A 23,671-nucleotide genomic window follows, 5' to 3' on the forward strand; every position below is an offset into this window, starting at 1 on the left:
ATTGCTAACTTAATACTCCTTAGAGCAGTGGTTCTAAAACTCTTTAATTTGAAGGACCCCCAGTTAGGCCACAGACCTCCATTTGATAAAATGTTCTATCTCTGTGTCCAATCTACAGTGTAAAATCCCAACTCTACAGACCCGTAACTCCTCAAGGACCCCTGGGGGTCTCTGGACCCTTACTTACTTGTTACTTGTAAGTCTACAATGGATCCATCCAACATCAATGCCAATACAAGAGGTATGTGTTATGTAAACATTGCATATTACGGTATTACTGTTCTTGTTCTGATAGAGTTGTCAAATATCGTTTTTCTTAATAATAAAAAGTCGCAGAATTAGTTGAATATGGGCAATGAACTAATTGCAAACTAATAACTGAATAATATTAAAACATGCAACAACATAATCCAATTGCATTTCATTGATTTAGTAGTCTGGATTCATCAAGGTGACAAGATCATCTGGGATAGACAAATTACACCAGTGGATCTCAAAGTGGGGTCCCCCAGGGGTTCTAGGGCCAAATGATTGATAGTTATTGCCAAATGGAACCTATTGGGTGTGTAACTCAGTGAGTGTTCCATTTATACACTCAGAGTTAAATGAACACTGATGATAATACAGTGTAGAGAGAGAGAGAGAGAGACAGATTTTCTCTCTCCCCCTCAAATGTTTTGGCCACTTTTGTATATTAAACATGTTAACTAACATTTAACTAATTGTACTTTGATTCTTTGATTAATTAGTGTTTCAAACATCCATCCCTGCCAGTGCATTTCTAATTAAATCATATTTCATTGGAATCAAAACCTCCATGGCATATGAGGTCAAATGTTTTCAACCAGAAGATGGCGCCCTATAACCACACGTGTTTTAATTTGGTTTGGCATTTCGTATCTTGTATCTTGTGTTCATATCGTGTCTTTGAGGCTGTTTGCAGTTGGCATAGCCATTTTCATTAATTTACCACTCACCTGGTCTGAGAAAAGGGAGACGGACACTTCCTGGTAAGCAAGTCTGTATAGTACAGCTGGCAGCCAGGCCTCAGCAAAACCACCAGGCCATGGAGTAGTGCTGGCTTCACCTTGTGTTCTCCCACATATCATTTTCCAGTAGTTTGAGTTACGTTTGAGATATTTGCCAATTATGCCAATTATGCCAATCCTCATTTTTAGTCAAAGTTGGTTCAAACTCTAGCTAAATATATTAGGTCAGGCGTACTCTGGAATGTTTCCATATTACTTTTATCCATGTTTTACAATTCGTAGGCTACAGACAAATGTTATTTAGGTATAGGTATAGGTAAAGAGATTATTAATTTATTTTCAGATGAGAAAGCATCAATGTTGTTTGTTGTTCATGTATGGAGGACATTGTTTTTTGTTTTATGTTCACATGAGTAACAGTTGTCTCTAAAGTTGACTTTAAATAATAGCAGTGCCAAACGATAAACACCTAAAATGATGCAGTAATCAAAACTTGAAGATTAGAAAATGTTAGAATCCTATCCAATTGGCATGCACATTGACTCTTTCTCCACAGAGTATGTTTACCATTGCTAGGTAACACTTCCCCACCCCATCCATTCTTCCTGTCTCTGTCTCTGTCTCTGTCTCTGTCTCAGTCTCAGTCTCAGTCTCTCTCTCTGTCTCTCTCTCTCTCTCATGCATGAGATGGGACCAATGAGGAGCATTTCATGACAGTTAGGCATTTCACCAAACATCTATTTGTTGCAAGAGAAATATCTCAAATTTGGTAAGAATTATTATCATTTTTTTGGTTAAGAACTTTTTTCCTTCAGGGCATTTTATAATCTTGTAATATATTTAGTTCATCTTGCGAGAATAGCATAGATGCAAATATGCTTGCTTGTGCATGTGTATTGTGGCTGAGAATATAATAATACAATTATTATTGACGTTAAAATGTTATTATTGAAACTTATGTAAATCTTATCCTATCATTCTTACACCTATTATGAGTACTTATCAGTGCCATATATGACATATGAGTTGCGTACTCTATAGCCTAGATTCTAGACATTCTAGAAGGAAGAAAATATTTGTCAATTTGGGAAACAATTAAAACCACAAATAATGTCTCTGTATCAAAAAAAATGTTACTACAGCCTAACATCTTTCAGAATTATCCATAGCCTACACAAATCAGATATATTTTCAGAGTGCTTTCTGCACTATTGTGGACTATCATCAATCAGAGAGAAAACACGCCAGATATAGCAGATCTAAAAGCTCTGGTTGGGTTGGGTCTTGGACGTGTTGTGAACTTGTAGATCCCTATTTTCACCATGCAACGCAATTGTATGTCAAAGTATAAATTGTGCTTAAAGAGGAGAGTGTGGGGGTATTATAGAGGATGTATGTTGTACATTGATAAGATAGGAATTGAAACCTACCTTATTATAAAAATAAGATCTTATTACCCATGAAGTTCAGTTATTTCAAGAAGCAATAAAACTCAGAGCCATCGGAATATAGAAATGAATTACTGTATTTTAGAGAACAGACAGAGGTTCTAGGCTAAGTGCTCTCTGAAGAGAAACAGAATGTAAGATGGTTATATAACAGAGGCTTATCAAAATTGATAACCATAGGCCAAGTACCAGGTTTCACACATCTCACATAATTGTTTACTTATTAGTGGCTCCATGTTTGTCTTCTTCCTGTGGCCAGTTCTTTATCTCGCTTCGTCTCCCTGGCAACCAAGTTTATCATGACATCAAAACTGCCCGAGATTAACCTACTATCTAATATTGTTGACTTATACTAGGAGCCATCAAACAAAAACAAAGTAGCAAGCCCTGCTTGAGGGATCTAAGTTCAACCAAATTGTTACACAAGAGGCAGGCTGGCTAGTAAATATGATAAACACATGCACAGAAAGTCCTGACTTCTTGGTGAAAGGTGACAGCTTGACATTTTACAAAAACTTTAGTCAACATAGCTATGTGTTATATGTGTGATATGTGGCGTCAAGGTAACAGAATCTAATGTATTAATGATTATTAAAAATAGATCTATCATACATAGAATAGAGTGCGAATGAAAATAATCCCAGATGCATATGTGATTATAACTTTTAATCAAGTTGTCAACTAATGTTCTTTTTAGAGAGAGTCTGAGATATGTGGAACTTGTATGCAGTTCTTGTGTTTATGTAGTTCCCTGCCTGAACATTCCTGAAGCTGCAAGAGTAGGGTCTGCGTTCGTGTGCCCTCAGACCTCATGGGTTTTGTTTTCCTCAGCAGAGAGGAACTACTGGCTGTGACTGACTGTGTGACTGTGTAACACATGTACTGTACTGTGCCAGTAAATGGGTTTAGTGTGGTTATGGCTGGGGTTATGAAGTTGAATCTGCCCTGAGTCATTTGAGACAGAATGGAGTGTGGGATTGTAAGTTACTGTCTCCTTGTTGCAACAACACAATCCTTTTATTCTAAATTCTAAAAGAGGGAGAGAGAGAGAGAGAGAGAGAGAGATTTTTTTTTATTTAAAAAAAAAGCTTCATTTTCTATTAAATCATGACATTTTTAAACATGACACACATCAGTTACAACCTAAAGCAACACATAGTTAAAGATCAACTGTTCATCCACAACAGAACACAGAGCCTCATTGTAGCACCACTGAGAAGTAAAAAGCTCAGTATCATTCATGAGTGAATAGAACCCAAAGTCAACTCTGATTCTGATTCTGGCCTTTACCAAAGCTTTAAACAAGGGCAGCAGCCCCTCCCCTGAACCATTCAACACTTGACTTTTCCTGCTTTTGTAAATGGCCAGTTTGGCCTGTCCCACAACAAAATTCAAAACCTGCCATTTATTTGCATTTTCTTTTTTATAACCAGCACCAAGAATGAAAGCCATTTTGCACCACTCCTCATTGCAACAAAAAAAAGTGTCTTAACGATTTCAAACAGCTCTTGTAATCTGTAACATTCCATGAAACAATGAAAAATAGTTTCCGGCTCATCACAGAAAGGGCACTTATTGGGCACTGAGGGATTTATCCTGGAAACAAAACTGTTAACTCCCAGTGCTCCTTTCAATATCCTCCACTGTAAATCCCCTGATCTCTTGTTTAGGGGTGGCTTATACAACACCCTCCACACTGGTTTGTATCGTCCTCCATCTTTAGCGTCTCTCTCCATACAGTGTCGGTTTTCCCACTCAGCTGTTTTTTGTTCAGAGCTTTTACACAATGTTTGTACATAGTTTTCCCCCTCAACATATACAGGTCTGTAGTTGCCTCATTTTGTGGTCTAAAGAAAACCCCCATCAAGCCAGTTTGATCCACTTCAAGTCCCAACTCAGGGAACGGGTCTCCTTCATCAGGTTGACCACTAAAGTAGTCCTGCAACATCTCCAGCTCCTCTTTACTCAGCCTCTTAATCCATTCATTTAGGATGTCCCTGGTGTGTCGCCTCGACCTTAGACCCAGAAGAGAGGCCACTGCCTCTGTGTTGTAGAATCCTGGACCTGCTATATCCACAACATGTTTCAGCTTTACTGTCCCAGCCGACACCAAGCGCTGGGTGAGCCCAGGTCTGCTTCCATCCTGCACATCCAGTCGGGCCCCATGTGTTAAAGGCTCCTCAAGGAGCCAGTGCAACGAAGCTGCAGGTTCCAGCCTGTTCCATTTAAAGAGAGACCAAGCCCTAAACAGTCCCCGATAAAAAGGAGGCAATCCACACAATCTTAAACATTTACAGTTCATTTAGACACTTCAGCTCAGAAATAACCAGACCGTAATGAACCATTTAACCATTTATTAATATATGACCGTTACCATATATGCAATGATATTGCATTCAAGTTTGGCGGTGTGACTCTGCTCATGTGATATTAAAAGATTTCCTGTGCAAAATGACACAGATCTTCAATCACAAACCCCAGAGCAGAGCATTCAATTCAATTCAATTAAAGTGTCAAATCACGAAGTTGTCTCAACACTTTACATGTAGAGAAGAGACCCGACGATCCCACCCTGAGCAAGCAATTAGCGACAGTGGCAACGAAAAAACTCCCTCTTAACTGGGAGAAAACGTCAGGCAGACCCTAGGCTCTAGGGTGGCGGCCTTCTGCCTCGACCGTGTCGGGGGAAAAGAGAGAGGGAGAGACAGGAGAGACAGAAAGCATGAAACATAATACAGTTTAACATAACATTGAACCATCAATGCATAATTAAACAACCACAACATAGTACAATCCAAAACGCAGTACAATACACAGAATCATGGAACCACGGAGTACAATACACAGAATCATAGAACCACAGTACAACACAGAAACAACAGTTATAACGCAACAGTTATTACACAACAGTTATTACACCACAGTTATTACACCACAGTTATAACATGACACGACATTAAACCCTTAATGTACAACCATCACCATAATACAACGCCATCTACAAAACTATCCTGCCAACATCAGATGCTAGGGAGGAGGCCGGGGAGGTGGAGGAGTTTTGAAACCTACAGCTGTACAACCGGCACTGACAGCCAAGCACATAGAATGAACAGAGAATGAACAGAGAACAGAGGCTGCTTAAATGAACCGCCTGAGATGCACTGTGGGTATAAGAGGGCGTGAGTGAGTTAGCGAATGAGAATGACAAGGGGTTGAACGTATGACTTAAAGGAGTACAACTGAATAAGCTTGTTAGCGAATGGGGGGGTCCGGGGAGTATGAATGAAATATAAACATTCTGCCTGCCGTGTCTACATGAACTATCGTTTACACTGAATTTCATTTAGACACTTCAGCTCAGAAATAACCAGACCGTAATGAACCATTTAACCATTTATTAATATATGACCGTTACCATATATGCAATGATATTGCATTCAAGTTTGGCGGTGTGACTCTGCTCATGTGATATTAAAAGATTTCCTGTGCAAAATGACACAGATCTTCAATCACAAACCCCCAACACGCGCTCACTTGCAGTGAGCAAATACAGAGCCACACCTTACCTTATATGAGAATGTTTATCAGTAAAAGCATCAAATTGACGCAATTCCATTTAAATCCATTTGATATAAATGAAATATGCTACATGAATTAACTATGTGAGTGTCAGCGTTGACACATTTCCTTTAAATGCAGACCGAAGATGCCCTTCACATCTAAAGCCGACATCCTGCGCCAGCAGCGACTATTAGATGCACATTTGGCAAAACACCACTGTGTTCTGATGTTAAAGGAAATAAACTATGAACTTATGAATAACTATGTGTATAGACAGCAATGTCTAATTCCTTCTATATGATGGCAGCAATGCTAACCCTTTAGGCAAGTCCCGCTCGCCCGGACGGTGACCTGATATAGAAGGAATACACTATAGTGAATTACCCATCTAAACCTACCATCTAAACCACCATTAAGCATACGTGAGACCCAACACGACCGAAGCTTATAAATTTACCTATCTATAAGCCTACCACATTAAGGTAAACGTGAGACCAAACACGACCAAACCTTAGGTAAACCATGCCTACCAACCTAAACCACTGAAGCATATGAAGACCAGTTATACTTTAAAAGATACCATAACATCATAATACCACACTATAGCCTACGTGAGACCATGACACGACCGATGCTATAGTGTTTTACCAGTTATACTTTAAAAGATACCATAACATCATAATACCACACTATAGCCTACGTGAGACCATGACACGACCGATGCTATAGTGTTTTACCAGTTATACTTTAAAAGATACCATAACATCATAATACCACACTATAGCCTACGTGAGACCATAACACGACCGATGCTATAGTGTTTTACCAGTTATACTTTAAAAGATACCATAACATCATAATACCACACTATAGCCTACGTGAGACCATGACACGACCGATGCTATAGTGTTTTACCAGTTATACTTTAAAAGATACCATAACATCATAATACCACACTATAGCCTACGTGAGACCATAACACGACCGATGCTATAGTGTTTTACCTGACCCCCAACCTGCGCTCAGGCAGGAGCAATTACTTAACATGGCATCAATTATGCAACTCCTGATTTATTCCATAATTGATCGTACATTTACACTCATAGCTTTTTGAGCAGAAAGAATTTTATCCGTATTTAACGGATATAACATAATAATATAAGCAGCAGATGACCAACGACCCATGGCTTTCAGTGTGAATGATGGAACCAAAGATGCTGCTGAGTTGCAGCACCAATCCGAAAGGAGTGAACAACTTGGGGCAGTCCACATCTGAAGGCATCCTGCTTCCTGGCAGCGAACCAAGCCTTGACATGGCCCTCCCAACATCCGAACAAGGTTCATCTCCCCCAGAATTTAACCGCCGTTGAAGGTAGCGAGACATAGAAGAGAACGGACAAAAACGGTATCAGTTCTTACAATAATTGATATTCCATTAGAATAAAGCGGTATCAGTTCTTACAATAACTGATATTCCATAAGAATAATTAACTGATTTAGAGTGCTTAAGAGGAATTGAAACATGTGACTGAAAGAGAAGACAGGAATGGAAATGTCATGCAAGGGGTTAAAGCTTTCAGTGCAAGAAAGTATTCCCCACATCTAAGAAACCCATAAGATACTGATAGAAACTGCTTCCAAGTAATATCTACATTAGTTAAGATTCTTTCCTCCGCTTAGTAATTACATAACTCCTCGCAGCTAGCTGCGTTCATCGACACATGAGCCGAGTGATCCAAGCTACTTTTGAGTCAAATCATGCATTAACTTTTCACAACATTTCACTATCACAATCCCAACATAGAATGGAGCGATTTAAACACCCATGTAATAAGTTCAATATAAAGCGACCATCCCAGAATACTTAAATGTCCGAGATCATTAAACGATCCATACCATTTGACATACGCCTGGATTTTATGGACGCCGTTCCTTTAGAACATCAGTGTGAGTGGGTTACACAGATCAAGCAGTGAGCAACCGACATGGCTTTCAGTAAGCTTGAACCAGAATAAATTTAGATTTGATTAATGATGACCTGCCTCTCATGACTTCGGCAGAAGTAGATCCAGTTATACCACCAAGGTGATCTTGAGAACTGCTCGGCAATGACCATATCGCTGCAGTAGTTATGAAGACCGGCAGCAACCCACAACCTGAACCTTCCCAGCATCCATGATGGACAGAAGTTCATGCCATCGTCAGAATTGGATCACCATAATGGGCAGTTGCTCAAGAAACATAAAACAGAAGCAGAATAAGTTTAAGCAATGAATGAATATCCCTTTACAAAGACATGTTTAAGCTAAAAGTGAAGGTAACGTGCAAGTTAGCTCATCAAACGATGAATCCAATCCATAATGATGATAGAAATTGAAGCAGCAGAGAATCAGATTAGCCTTTGTATGCCCTCTAAATGGCACCCCCTAGAGATAATTACAGTTAAAACAATCACCCCATTCACGAGCTTCAATCCACAATGAATACAATAGCTACCCTTATCTGCTCTTCTTCCAAACTACTTCCATTAACCCTTCTTACATATACTACAATCCTTACCTCACATTACCTGTTAAGCTTTTGACTTGAATAGCAGTACGGTGTCAATGCTACATAATGCTATACAACAGCCCCTTTTAGTAGTAGAATCAGTAGCTCGCACTTTAGAACTAACGGAACCCAACCTGAACCTTCCCGGCATCCGTGATGGAAAGATGGTCATGCCATCAAAGCCTTGGATCACCATAATAGCAGTCAATCATGAAACGAAAACAGAAGCAGTGTGAATTCAAGCAATGAATATCTCTTTACAATGACATGGTTAGCTAAAAGAGAAGTAACGTGCAAATTAGCTTCAGTGCACTAATGAATCTACCTGCATCTGAGAATCAGATTAACCTTTGTTTGCCCTCTAAATGGCACCCCCTGGAGGACAACCCACTACAATTGAAGCAATCACCCCATTTCACAAGACTTCAAATCCACCATGAAGTAATTATCTATTTAAGCCTCTGCAAACTAATCCACCCATATTATAGTTACCTGAACTTGAGCGTTGATTAAGTGAATAGAACAGGAATGCAGAAATAACAGCTTCACTGAGTGGATTAAATTAACTTGAATATCCCATGATAGTTGTGTACCTATTTAACATGACAGTTACACTGCCATAATGCCTGCACATGACCAGTTAAAAAGAAAACACCCTTGCCCTTTCACCTTATTCTCACACAGTAGCATTGAACTGATCCCCATGATATGACTGTCAGTTGCATAGACTACAGTACCCAAGATGCATTACTGTATTGTATGAGACTTCCTGATTACTCCCAAGGAAAGTCACGTGACACCACCACGCCGTGTTGCCAGATTGTAAGAGAAACAAGCGGCCAAGTCTATAAAAACAAGTCGCAAAACAAATGTTTAGAATATTAAACATTTTTTGCACCGTGATTACATATGAATCTGGGGTTCCTTCCCATGAACGCTGTTCAGTAATATATTTGCTGTGACTTACGGAACACAATCCCAAGTCGCTTATAATAAGCATACATGGCAACACTGATTTGATACACATGCTGTGTTTTCCTATCCTGGCTTGAGTACATGACTGAATTTGACTTGTCTTATATTATGCCCCGTTGCACACAGATTGTCTACGACAGCCTTAAGTATAAACATATTATAAAAGCATTTGAGCGAGCAGTAGCAATACAACTGTTGGAAACTCTGCTTGAAGCTTCAGAGCCAACTAGATGGCACTGCACCATTGTGGGTATTCCCAGAGTCAAGAGTGCCTCAGCAGAACAGCATTAGAACTTAGAAGCAGTACTTATTTTGGAAAAACAATTTGGCCCAAATAACTCCATTACTTCTATACCTTAAGTAAACAATAATAATAATAATAATCTAAAATAGCCAAGATTCATTACCTGATGAGGTAAAGGGGAGTAGCCTACATGGGAAGCAAGCCTGCTGTGTTAACTGTGCAGTGTTGAACAAACAATCAAAGCTTTTACATGGCAACAACATGCTGTTAGCTTTAAGCTACAAACGATTCGATTTTTCCACATGGGAAGCAAGCATGCTAACTGTGCAGTGCTGTATAACAAACAAAGATTCTACATGCAGCAGCATGCTACGTTAGCTTTAGCTACAAACAGTTCCAGCTTTCCACATGGTAAAAGGGAGTAGCCTACAACCAAGCTTCTACTGTACATGGGCAGCAAGCATGCTGTATTAGCTTTGAGCTATGAGCACAGTAGTGTTAGCAGCAATAATAGAAGAAGCATTGGCTGCTGTAGCAGTGTTAAAGTCAGCATCATTAGCAAATCATCTCATATAGCACCAAAATATCGTAGAGCAGCACACAAACCGTAGATAAGTAGCAGATGACAGCTCGCAGCAGCTAGCAAAATGCATTAGTTCAGCAACCAAGAAATTTGAAAATTTGAAACCTACAGCTGTACAACCGGCACTGACAGCCAAGCACATAGAATGAACAGAGAATGAACAGAGAACAGAGGCTGCTTAAATGAACCGCCTGAGATGCACTGTGGGTATAAGAGGGCGTGAGTGAGTTAGCGAATGAGAATGACAAGGGGTTGAACGTATGACTTAAAGGAGTACAACTGAATAAGCTTGTTAGCGAATGGGGGGGTCCGGGGAGTATGAATGAAATATAAACATTCTGCCTGCCGTGTCTACATGAACTATCGTTTACACTGAATTCTGCCAAAAACAAAGATGCATCTAGCCCCAAACCTGCTATTCTCCTTAATATTTTGGTCATTACTGATCTCCAAACCACATCAATGCTTCCCGTGAGGTATTCTTGTATGAACTGCAACCTGAAAGCTGCTGTTCTGCTTTCTAGGTGAATTAACCCCTGACCTCCTTCTTCCTTGGGCAGATAGAGCACACTCTGTGGAACCCAATGCATGTTGTCCCAGAAGAAATTAACCATCAGTGACTGCACTCTTTTTAACAGACCAGCAGGAGGCTCCATGCATTTAAGCCTGTGCCAAAGAGTTGATGCCACCAAATTATTGATAATCAGGACTCTTCCTCTGTATGACATTTGTGGTAAGAGCCACCTCCACTTTGCCAACTTCCCCTCCACCTTTTCCACCACTCCTTCCCAATTCTTTTCTTCAGTCTGTTTATCCCCTAAATAAACCCCCAGATACTTTAAACCTCCCCTCCTCCACGTTAACCCTCCTGGTAACTTAGGTAAACCTGCAGACCACCTCCCAACTGCTAGAGCCTCGCTTTTGGCCCAGTTTACCTTTGCAGAAGAGATTTCACCAAAAGTATTGACTATGTTTCCTAACCTTGTCACCTCATCTTGATTCTTTATAATGACAATAATGTCATCTGCATATGCCGATAGCATAAAGCGTGTGCTAATATCAGGTATACTCAAACCATCAATTTTGGATCGAATATTGTGCAACATAGGTTCAATTGACAAAGAGTAGAGCATACCTGACATTGCACACCCTTGCCTAATTCCCTGTGTTGCTTTAAACGGTTTGCACAAACCCCCATTAAATTTCAGTACACTTTCAATGTCCTCATACATCACCTTAATCCTGGCGATAAAACCATCACTGAGGCCGTACCTCTGCAGAATTTTCCAGAGGTAACAGTGCTCAGCGCGGTCGAACGCCTTCTCCTGGTCCAACGAAACCAGACCAGCATCTAACCCCAAAGAACTGGAGACGTCCAAAAGGTCTCGAATTAGTGACACATTGTCAACAATGGACCTGCCGGGCACGCAGTACGTTTGGGTCCGGTGAATGACCTGGTCCATCACCTTCTTCAGCCTATTGGCCAGGACTTTGGACAGCAGCTTGTACTCTGTGCACAACAGAGAGACCGGCCGCCAGTTCTTTATCTCCTGCAGGTCACCCTTTTTTGGCAAAAGAGTCAGGACTGCCCTCCTGCAGCTCTGAGGCAGACAGGAGTCTTTGAAGCATTCATTGAAGACGTCCAGAATATCCACTTTCAGTATATCCCAAAAAGCTTTATAAAAGTCAGGTGGTAGACCATCAATGCCCGGGGCCTTACCCCCCTGCATGCTCTGCAGTGCTGCATGTAGCTCCTCTGTAGTCAGAAGACCCTCCAGCTCTTTGTTGGTCTCTTCAGAGACTCTGGGCAGTCCATCGCAGAACAAGTCAAAAGCCTCCTCATCCTCACTGTACTCACTGCTATAAAGGTGAGAATAGAAATCCACAGCTCTCTGCCGGATGTCACCGGCTTCAGTGAGCAGTTGCCCTTTTGCAGAGCGCAGAGCATGAATGAATCTGCTCTGTCCCCTCCTTTTCTCCAGGCTGAAGAAGAACTTTGACGGTGAATCCATTAGGGCTTCGCTCTGGAAGCGGGACCGAACCAGCGCCCCCTGCGCTCTAGAGCCCAGCAGGTCTGCCAGTACGGCTTTTTTGTACTTGAGGTCATCAATACTGCCTCGACTTTCGGTGGATGCTGCAACATTCTGCAGCTCCACTATTTCAATCTCCAGATCATTCATGGATCTGGTGATGTTACGAGAGACATTGAAAGTGTACTGTTGACAAAAAATCTTAATTTCCACCTTTCCACATTCCCACCATTGTTTCAATGAACCAAACTCTCTCTTTCTTGATTGAAAACCATTCCAAAGAAAAGTAAAACACTCTCTAAAGTGCTCATCTAATAAAAGGGCAGTATTGAAGTGCCAGTATGCAGATTTGTGCTTAACATTTGCGATAAATATATTACACAAGACCATTGAATGGTCTGAAAAACCCACAGGCAGTATAGTGCACTTTTTGAAAGTACTGAAATGGTGCTTAAAACAGTACAGTCTGTCTAACCTGGCCATGGACAAAACATTGTCTCTGCTCTGGACCCATGTGAATTGTCTTTGCTTGTCATGCATTTCCCTCCACACGTCAGTTAAAGCATGAGTTTCGACAAGCCGCTTCATGGCTCGTTTTGAAGGACCATGAGGCTCAACATGATTCCTGTCAATATAATCATCTTCTGTACAGTTAAAGTCTCCGGCCAAAAACAAAAACTCTTCAGGCCCACACTGATTCAAAACAATATTGAGTTCACTTAAAAACTGAACTCTAACAGGTCCCAGGTTAGGAGCATACACATTAATAAAAGCCATTGTAAAAAGTTCATATTTGGCCCTAGCTCCATAAAGAACCTCTCACTCCGCTATACAGCTCCGAGATGAGGTTCTATGTCGTTACCTTCCAGAATCGGGTGAACGTCCGCCAAGGCTCCGCTGTTTACCCTTTTGTATATGTTGTATCCCAAAACTAATGGTAGATTCCAAGCCGCACGGATGTTTAAAGTTTGGAACGGAGCATAACATTTTAGGAACGGAGCGAAACTACCCGTTTAAATCGCTTATTTAATCTGCCTCTGACCACCATTGCCATGTTATCAGAATATTCAGGAAGTTGCAGTCGGACAGGAAGGTTTACCGCCGCCGCTGGTCGAATGTTGAATTGCATTGTCCACTTGATTGTTTTTCAGACTCTCAATAAAGTTTTTGTTTTCCAATTAACATCTGTCCCTGCGTCATTTATCGTCAACCTGTTGGTGCATTACTTAGATGGTCATTTAACAATTAAAATATAAAGAGGGTGCAATTCAACATCTGACCAGGGGTGGCAGCACGGCTGCCGGTGTGACTGACACTTCCGGTTAATGTAAACAAAGCGAAGAAGAGTGCACTAAAATGGAAAAACATTTACTAGATCAACTTTTTGAGGGGGAATTTCGCTCCGTTCCTAAAATTTTATGCTCCGTTCCAAACTTAAAACATCCGTGCGGCTTGGAATCTACCATTAGTTTTGGGATACAACATATACAAAAGGGTAAACAGCGGAGCCTTGGCGGACGTTCACCCGATTCTGGAAGGTAACGACATAGAACCTCATCTCGGAGCTGTATAGCGGAGTGAGAGGTTCTTTATGGAGCTAATTTGGCCCTAACCACTATTAGTCTGCCCTTTACTAATTCCTCAACCTCATAGGACTTGGGCAAAAAGTCTTTGGAAAAGAGAAGTGCCACTCCACCACTGTTATTGTGGAGATGGCTTAGGACAACCTCCCCCTCCCACTCCCTCTTCCAGTCAATCTCATTCAGAGAATCACTGTGTGTTTCCTGAACTAAGGTAACATTAACGTTTTTTAATCTGACCATTTAAAAAAAACTCACTCTTTTCCTCACATCTCTGGCCCCATTTAAATTAAGTGTGGCAACCCTGAAATCGCTCATGATTTTTGATGTGAAAAAAACAAACAAAAATAAACCCCACAGAAGACAACCAGCCTTACAATGCATCTGTACTTTCATTCCTTTTCTTTAGCTTCGTTACTATTTTTCTCAGCCTACACACCTCCTGAGAGGTATAGCAACCGTCTCCTTTCTCCTTCATTTGAGACCTGACAGACTTTAAAAATAGACCTACATCCTCAAAATGATCTCCAACTTTTACACCTTTCATGTTCTTGGTTATTTGCAGGAACCTTTGAAATTGCCGAATTTCATAAAGTTTTTCCTGTGGCTCACCAGACTTATGTGCCACAGTGAAAGGACCAAACAAAGACTGGCAAGACAAGCTAGAGTTAGGCTGGCTGTCATCAATACACACATCCCCCCACTCCTCATCTTCTCCTCCTCCCCCTCCTCCTTCCCCTCCTCCTCCTCTTCCTCCTCCTCCTCCTCCCCTGCACCTCCACTACTAGGCACACACTCTGTCTGTCCTTGCTGAGCAACAAAATCCAACATTATGCCTTTCATTGCCTGAGAACCACTACTGCGTCCTCCTTTTCTTTTGAGAGTCTTGCTCTCCGCACCTATTTCCATCTGATCTGTCTCTGCTGTTTCTATGCTGTTGATCTCCACGTTCCCTACCTGCCTGACATCCGCTGTAGTAGGCTCACTCTGAGTTTGTGCCTGTCCTCCACTGTCCTCCTGCTCCTCACGTTCCTCTCCTGTCCCCGGTGCCTGCTCTTCCCTCACACCATCTTGACCATGAACTTGACCAAGATCCTGGCCCTGCTGCGCATCTCCCTCCGCCTCTGAAGAGGAGAGGGACTCCTCCTCAGACTCTCTCTCGGGACATGCACGGGCTAGATGACCCGCCTCCCCGCACCCAAAGCACCTCAAAGCACCAGAGCTCGCATAAACCTTATAGTCAAAATTATCGACTTTAATGCTAAACACTAGACTGAGCTCCTCATCCCTCCTATTGAGAATCATAAGAAGTGATCGCCTGTGCGACACGTGCTTCAGTAGCGGAGATTTGCACCCCGACGGTTGCTTTTTGATCGCGGAAATAATCTTTCCAAACCTGGATAATTCTCTGGCCAAATCTGCGTCTTTTACGAACGGCGGAACATTAGAGATCGTGACTCTCGTAGCTGGTGTAGCAAGGGGAGACACTGAAACAAATGAACCGTTAATCACAATACCTACGCCAAAATGTGACACCGCTAAAAACACCCAATACTTTAAATAAGGTACTTATAAATTAAACAATAAAATATAAGTTAAGAGTTTGGTAAAAGTGCAGGATGCTTAAAGCTTAAAAGGACCGACTACGCCACCTTTTGAGAGGTCTGGTCCTCAGTTAAAACTTTAAAAAAGGCAACACAGGTTTGTCGACAACTTTGAGGTTTAAAAGGGCAAAAACTGAAACTGAGTGTTTAAACAAATATATACATATAAAAAATTATGATGATGCCAGTATACCCGGGTGCCCCTTGGCTACCTAAATTTAAAGGCCCAGAAGGTGATTTAAAGATTCTGAGTGGATTCAGGGTTGCAGGGACTGCCAACCTTTCAGTGTGGGGAGATGTGAGCCGGTGGAAAATGTGATTGTGCTTTGTGTTTTTGGTTTATTATGTGATTTTGTGCTATATTTTCTATGGTTAATATTTGCATGTTTTGAAGTGAGATAATTGTTTTCCGAGTGATATATGCTTTGAGTTTTGTTATATTTACTTTTGCTGTGATTTATTTCTGAGTGTGTTGAGTTGCATGTTTTTATATTTATTTCCACTGACCTGCACTAACCCTATAGGCTGAGTGATAAGGACCTGCACCTGATTCTGGCAGCCTGATTAAGAGACCTATATAATATGAGACAAAGGAAATGTTTAGCAGAAGTGAACAGCTGAGAGAGGGAGAGGTTGCTGTGAGAGGAAGGAAGCCAAGCGCTGCGGCCTGGCCTGAGCAAGGGCGGCTACCACGGACTGGGGTTCGGGTGGGCAGGGACACCCAGTCGGTGGGGGGCCAGTGGGAGCCACGACCCCCTAAACTGCTATGCGGCCAGCGGTGTGTGCCCTGCCTGCCTGCGGGAGGACCTCATCCGTGGGAGGCTGCCCGAGGATGGCCAGGTCGCAGGTGCGACGGCGAGGAAGAGCAGACCCAGGGTACGGACGTGCACACGGAGACAATAGACCAAACGAGGACACGGACAGGCAGAACGAGGCGATATAAGACGGCGACCACCCCCAGATGACACACCGACCACATCGTGCCTGCGGAGGACCGAGAGAAGGAGGACGCGACCCGAGTACTGACGTGCAACAACCGTATGCTCTGCCTCGCTGGTAAGTCTTTGATCAGACAAACAGTACTCGTGGTCCCCAGATAGTTAAGCTAAACAGAACTGTGAAATTACTGTGAATCTGTGACGGCACGTCCCTCCTTGTCCTTCACAGGGAACCGGAGCTGCTGGCGTGTGTGGTGCCGTAGATGCTGCTGCCCCTCCCCCTCTATAACTGGCTGGTTTCTCTGTTTTATTCTATTTTAGTTAGTGGGCCCTTTTTAGTTTGTTTTTATTGTTGTGTTGGCTGTTTTTAGATGCCACTGTAACCAGGGTAATTTACAAATAAAAGTCCATTGTTCACTTTGTACTTTTGCCTCAGTTTTAAGTTTTTGCCTTTTAAACCTCAAAGTTGTCGACAAACCTGTGTTGCTTTTTTTTAAAGTTTTAACTGAGGACCAGACCTCTCAAAAGCCAAAATGTGGCACCGCTAAAAACACCCAATACTTTAAATAAGGTACTTATAAATTAAACAATAAAATACAAGTTAAGAGTTTGGTAAAAGTGCGGGGTGCTTAAAGCTTAAAAGGACCGACTACGCCACCTTTTGAGAGGTCTGGTCCTCAGTTAAAACTTTAAAAAGGCAACACAGGTTTGTCGACAACTTTGAGGTTTAAAAGGCAAAAACTTAAAACTGAGGCAAAATGGTAAAGTGAACAAAGGACTTTTATTTGTAAATTACCCTGGTTACAGTGGCATCTAAAAACAGCCAACACAACAATAAAAACAAACTAAAAAGGGCCCACTAACTAAAATAGAATAAAACGGAGAAACCAGCCAGTTATAGAGAAGGGGGGAGGGGCAGCAGCATCTACGGCACCACCACACACGCCAGCAGCTCCGGTTCCCTGTGAAGGACAAGGAGGGACGCGCCAGTCACAGATTCACAGTAATTTCAGAGTTCTGTTTAGCTTAACTATCTGGGGACCACGAGTACTGTTTGTCTGATCAAAGACTTACCGGCGAGGCAGAGCTATGCTCTGCCGTTGCGGTTGTTGCACGTCAGTACTCGGGTCGCGTCCTCCTTCTCTCGGTCCTCCGCAGGCACGATGTGGTCCGTGTGTCATCTGGGGGTGGTCGCCGTCTTATATCGCCTCGTTCTGCCTGTCCGTGTCCTCGTTTGATCTGGCTGGTCTATTGTCTCCGTGTGCACGTCCGTACCCTGGGTCTGCTCTTCCTCGCCGTCGCACCTGCGACCTGGCCATCCTTGGGCAGCCTCCCACGGATGAGGTCCTCCCGCAGGCAGGGCACACACCGCCGGCCGCATAGCAGTTTAGGGGGTCATGGCTCCCACTGGCCCCCCACCGACTGGGTGTCCCTGCCCACCCGAACCCCAGTCCGTGGTAGCCGCCCTTGCTCAGGCCAGGCCGCAGCGCTTGGCTTCCTTCCTCTCACAGCAACCTCTCCCTCTCTCAGCTGCTCACTTCTGCTAAACATTTCCTTTGTCTCATATTATATAGGTCTCTTAATCAGGCTGCCACACCCAGAATCAGGTGCAGGTCCTTATCACTCAGCCTATAGGGTTAGTGCAGGTCAGTGGAAATAAATATAAAAACATGCAACTCAACACACTCAGAAATAAATCACAGCAAAAGTAAATATAACAAAACTCAAAGCATATATCACGGAAAACAATTATCTCACTTCAAAACATGCAAATATTAACCATAGAAAATATAGCACAAAATCACATAATAAACCAAAAACACAAAGCACAATCACATTTTCCACCGGCTCACACCTCTCTCAACCACAGTATTAGCTTTGTCAACGCTGTCAACAAAAATCACAATCGCGCTGTTCATTCGAGCGGCAGATTTAACACTGTTATATCCAACCACTTTGCCAACAGCTAACCCACATTGTTCTACTGAACACGGGATAGCAGTGGCGATCCTAATGCCGTGCTTCCTTGTCAGCCCGGTCATGTTCATGGCCAAGTTTAACAAACAAAGCGCCCAGCACGGCGGCTGCCGGCTGGCCGCAAAACGAAACCTAAATTAAACGAAGTCCACTATGACACCTACTACCTACTAAACAAACAATCAGAAAGAAAAATATTCAGAAACACTCACTCCGCAGAGATAATAAACAAATACGCTCTCACACGCTCAAACGCACTTCCACACCCATTCAGAGAGAGAGAGAGAGAGAGAGACTGTATAGAGCCTCATTACAGTTGCAATACCAATCACAATTATTGATAATATATTGTCAAGCAGAATTATCTATGTGTGGGTCTCTACATTTGTGTAGGTGATCATTTTTAACAGCTTTTGCATAGCGACTTGCGTCACAGGTGTCCATTTGCAAGATTTTCCATGTCTTTCACTTGTTTTTCAGACTTATCCTCTGCAGCACCAGAAACATGTCGAGAGAGTGTTTCTTCATATCCTGTGTCCTGCTCTTGGTCAACATCGCTCTTGGTGGGTGGGACTTCATGTTGCTTAACGCCTGACAGCTGAGAGCCCTCAATAAGCTGCATGTGGCCCCATGAACACATTTAAATTCCAAAGCGTTTTATAGAAGAATCCAAGGGAAATGCTGTGTGATTATCTTCACAATAATCAAGCATCACACAGGGCTAAAGGCCCACAGTCAAACCAGGGATTTGTTTTTATTACTTTGTTTTATTAATGAAATCAGTTACTTGCAGGCTTGTGACAATGTCCATTTCATGTAACATAATAACTCTTGGACAATCAGTTCTTCAGACATTGTCTTTGGAAAATACAAGCTGTTATCTGTTATCTGCTGTTTGACCACCTGCTACCCTGCCAGATTTTAATTCAGGTAGAATTATGTAGATGACTTTTCAATAGATGTATATTGTTTATTGTTTTAACTTCAGTGTTTGTTGCTGACAGATCTTCAGTTTTTAGTTTTAATTGTTGGTGATGACGGGGAAAGACAACTTTGGTTGTGTTTTTACCAGTGGTGTAAAGTAACTAAGTACATTTACTCAAGTACTGTACTTAGACATTTTTACTTTACTGGGGTATTTCCAATTTTCAGTACTTTTACTTCTACTCCACTACATCTCAGAGGCAAATATTATACTTTTACTCCACTACAATTATTTGAAAACTTTAGTTACTAGTTACTTTGTAGATTTTGATTATTATTACAAAACATACATTACCCACTTCAGCCCTATATACATTTTGGCAATTTGAAAATAGCAGATCTACAAGCTCACAATGCATCGCGATTCGCGACGCATTGCGAGAAGCATTGTAGATCATTTGCAAATTCTTATACATTTGCAAACTTGTGAAATGGGACATTCTGCATAATGAGTTGTTTTACGTCCATTGACCTAAAAATGTATAGCAAATTGTGGAAGAATATATTCTTTTGACATGATTTTCCCTATTCTTTACTTGTTGAAGCGCATTTTAATCAGTTATTCACTTGTGGTTGTTTATAATGTGTGACTGATTTGACCTGTTATTAATCTGTAGCTATTTGTTTTGTGTTACTGGAATAAAAAGCTAATAAGTGTGCCTAAGCTCCAGAAAACAAAGTTCCAAAGAAGTTACATATTTTCACAGTACATTTTGATACCAATACTTTTGCACTTTTACTCAAGTCAATTTTGAATTCCAGACTTTTACTTGTAACTTGTTTCTACATTGCAGTATTGACACTTTTACTTAAGTAAAACATTTGAGACCTTTTCCACCACTGGTTTTTACCTCTGCAGGGTTTCAGAATGGACACGTGAGGCTGGTTGGGGGACAGTCTTCTAGCGAGGGTCGTGTGGAGGTCTATTATAATGGCGATTGGGGAACAGTGTGTGATGACGGCTGGGATATGGCTGAAGCCAAAGTGGTGTGTCGCTATCTCAACTTTGCTGATGCCAAAGCTGCCGTTGCTGGAGGAGTGTATGGTCAAGGTGCATTCATTGCATTGTTTTCTTTTTGCAATATGCTATTCAGTCATGCAAACGACTCACATCAGAAGATGTCATGACAGCAGCAACAAAGTATACCAAGCGCCAAACAGAGTAGATACAAAATACTAATAAGAAATGCTAAATGGCATGATAGTACTGTATGTATGGCTTGTTGATTCGAGTTCAAACAACGCTAATTGGAAAATGTTCCCTGGCTAAGGTTCTGGTAACATCTGGATGGATGATTTAACCTGCGCTGGGACAGAGAACGGGCTCACCGGATGTGGTTTCAGGGGCTGGGGGGTCTCCGATTGTAAACATGAAGAGGATGCTGGTGTGATCTGTATGCAAGGTCAGACATGTCACTTTGTCAAATACAAAAGTTTTATTTTGTATCTCTTTATGAGAAACATTGTACAATGCCTGGTTATCAAAGAGATATTTCCCCGAATATACGTTGAACGTGTATTTTCTCAATTTTAAAGATTTGTTTTTACTGTAACTAACGTTCTAAAAGGTCTTATGAAAATACCTTCACATACATTCATTCTTTCAACCACCTGCATTCAATTGCATGGAATCTCTAATTCAGCCAAAAATTATTCAGCCATTCATTCATTCATTCATTCATTCATTCATTCATTCATTCATATACCATAATTAACATATAAGACAATGTATGCTTCTTTGTACAATACATTTTAGAGTTTTATGGTGATGTGCAGAATACACTGTTTTTGGTATAATGTCCCTTTATGTTTATAAACACAGTATTCCATTAATAATACATTCAGACGCAGATGTCCAGAATGTGAGTCGTGCATATGAAGTGCTAGCCTGGTAAACCCTCCCTCCGGAAATCTCTATTCTATTTGATTCCAGGAGTGAATCAAATAGAATAGAGATTTCCGGAGGGAGGGTTTACCAGGCTAATGAAGTGCAGCACACCACAGAGATATCTGAACTCCTGGGGGCGCTATTTGACAGTGGACGTGACTGTGACTTTAACATTACTGTGGAAGAGGACAACAGCACCCTGGACACCATTTGTGTCCATAAGCTGATTCTCACCCTGGACCCAGAGGCCTCTTTCCTCAACGTCTCACTGATAAACCTCAGCAGCCTCAGCATTGATGTCAGTTCTAACTGTCATCAGTATGTCACCACCTTTGTCAGGTAAAAGGAATATTGCCTTGTATTTGGTGTGTTTGGGCTGACTTTATATAAACCATTTACACAGTACAGTAACAGCAACAGACAGATTTGTTTAGGTTGGATAAGTGATCGTTGATTGTTCTGTATGTCCCAGGTACCTGTACACACGAGAGATTGGCATCACCACATCCTCTGCCCAGTGCATTCACAAGATGGCATCTGACTGGGGACTGAAACAGCTTCAGGAGGAGGCAAGGAAACTTTTCATCTATCTTCTTCCTCAAGACTCCACCTTCCAGACCCAGATCTCTCTGTATGGATACTCAGTCCACACAGGTGACAAGGCAATGCAGAACCTCTGTCTCCGCTACTTGGCTTGGAACTTTGAGGCACTCGTCTGTTCCCCAACCTGGACCAGCGTTCCCCTGGGAACCATCAAGGCTCTACTATCCCGCTCAGACCTGGTGGTTCCCAGTGAGTCCTACATTCTTAAGGGGCTGGAGAAATGGGAGGCCGCTCATGTGAGCGCACCTATCTCTGAGGATCAGTTTGACCTTTTGAAACTCATCCGCTTCCCTATGATCTCAGCTGAAGATCTGTACAGACTTCAAAACCCTCGCTACCAGGCTGGGAAGTTGCTTGGTTTTCAGTTCAGTGCCCTGCGTATGGGTCAACTATTTGGTGAGCTTGTACGCCAGTGGAAACCTTACACACCCAGAATCTACACAGACAAACCATGGAGCTATGCGTTCGATGACCAGGAAGTCCAGCTCTATAGAACACAGGGGTACTTCAATCGAAACAATAACCACTACGGAAGCCTCAGTGCCTCTTTCAGTACACCTGTCCACACCAGTGCCTATTTCACCCTCTTCAGAGACATGAGCTGGTCCACACAGTTGTACATTAAAAGTGATGAATGCAGTAATAATGGTTTCAACTGCCCGGCAGCAATGCTAACTCCAGAACAAAACAATGGTGATTTGCCTGCAGAATTTCATAAAAGCATTGTTTATGAAAACAAGGTTGTCCTAAGTTGTGCAGGAAAGTATGTGTTCCATGTCCAGGATGTCAAGCGTGTCAGCAACAAGGATATGGCCCTCATCCCAGCTACCACAGTTTATCCATGTGACTCCAATCAGCACATCTACCAGGTGGTGGTTCGGCCCAAATACACAACAGGGCTCAAGTTCACTGAGGAAGAGGAAGAATTAAGTATTTGAATTAGTTATTTTGCGATGATATAAATAATTGAACTCATTGATTATTTGCATTTACTTAAGTCCTTTAACCTGTTATTCTTTATTTTTTGTTTTAATCTGGCACCTTTATGATCTTAATAACATACTTGTGGCAAACATGTCTTTGTATTAATACATGCTTGACAGATGCAATCTCACTGACCAATAATCAATGAAAATTTAAAAAAAAATACATATACAGCAGGAGGATCCATTGACCTGAAAATGTATAGCAACTTGTGGAAGAATATATCCTTTTGACATGATTTTCCCTATTCCTTACTTGTGGAAGCACATTTTAATCAGTTATTCACTTGTGGTTGTTTATAATGTGTAAAATAAAAAGCTAATAAGTGTGCCTAAGCTCCAGCTTGAAATGACCTGGCAGGATATTTATTCCCAAAGGAGCATGCAATTTGGTGATGATGAATGATTTTTATACCATTCCCGACTTATGGCCTAGATTTTGATGGTTATTGGGATGTTGCAGTTACCAGTACTTGGTTGAAGATCAGCAGCAAAAGACATGACAACTTCTCTGTGGAAATGTTGTGGTAATGGTTGCATTATACTCCAACCTGTACTCCATACACCACTGAACTACAAGCTTACCACTGGAAATGAAAAGTGGCAATAACATGGAGTTATTTCCCAGGTATGGTTTGCAACAGGTTACAGATTACAACAAAGTAAGTGGCTAAATAGAAAGACAGCAACACTCACAATAAGCTTGCAACCCATTTCCTAATTCAACCATGCAG

General features: G+C 41.8%; 1 protein-coding gene across 1 annotated transcript; it reads left to right on the plus strand.

The window, feature by feature from the left end:
* Nucleotides 1-1,700: 1,700 nt before the first annotated feature.
* Nucleotides 1,701-22,892, plus strand: LOC308086926 (galectin-3-binding protein B-like; the record flags this gene model as incomplete). Its single annotated transcript, XM_080430569.1, has 6 exons — nucleotides 1,701-1,758; nucleotides 18,960-19,042; nucleotides 20,323-20,514; nucleotides 20,735-20,866; nucleotides 21,537-21,690; nucleotides 21,824-22,892. Exons 2-6 carry the CDS (start codon nucleotides 18,985-18,987, stop codon nucleotides 22,890-22,892), a joined length of 1,605 nt encoding a protein of 534 aa, XP_080286695.1. The 5' UTR covers nucleotides 1,701-1,758; nucleotides 18,960-18,984.
* Between the last annotated feature and the right edge of the window lie 779 nt (nucleotides 22,893-23,671).

The sequence above is a fragment of the Gymnoscopelus braueri genome, assembly GCF_963280865.1.
Source record: "Gymnoscopelus braueri genome assembly, chromosome: 6".
In the NCBI taxonomy this organism is placed as follows: domain Eukaryota; kingdom Metazoa; phylum Chordata; class Actinopteri; order Myctophiformes; family Myctophidae; genus Gymnoscopelus; species Gymnoscopelus braueri.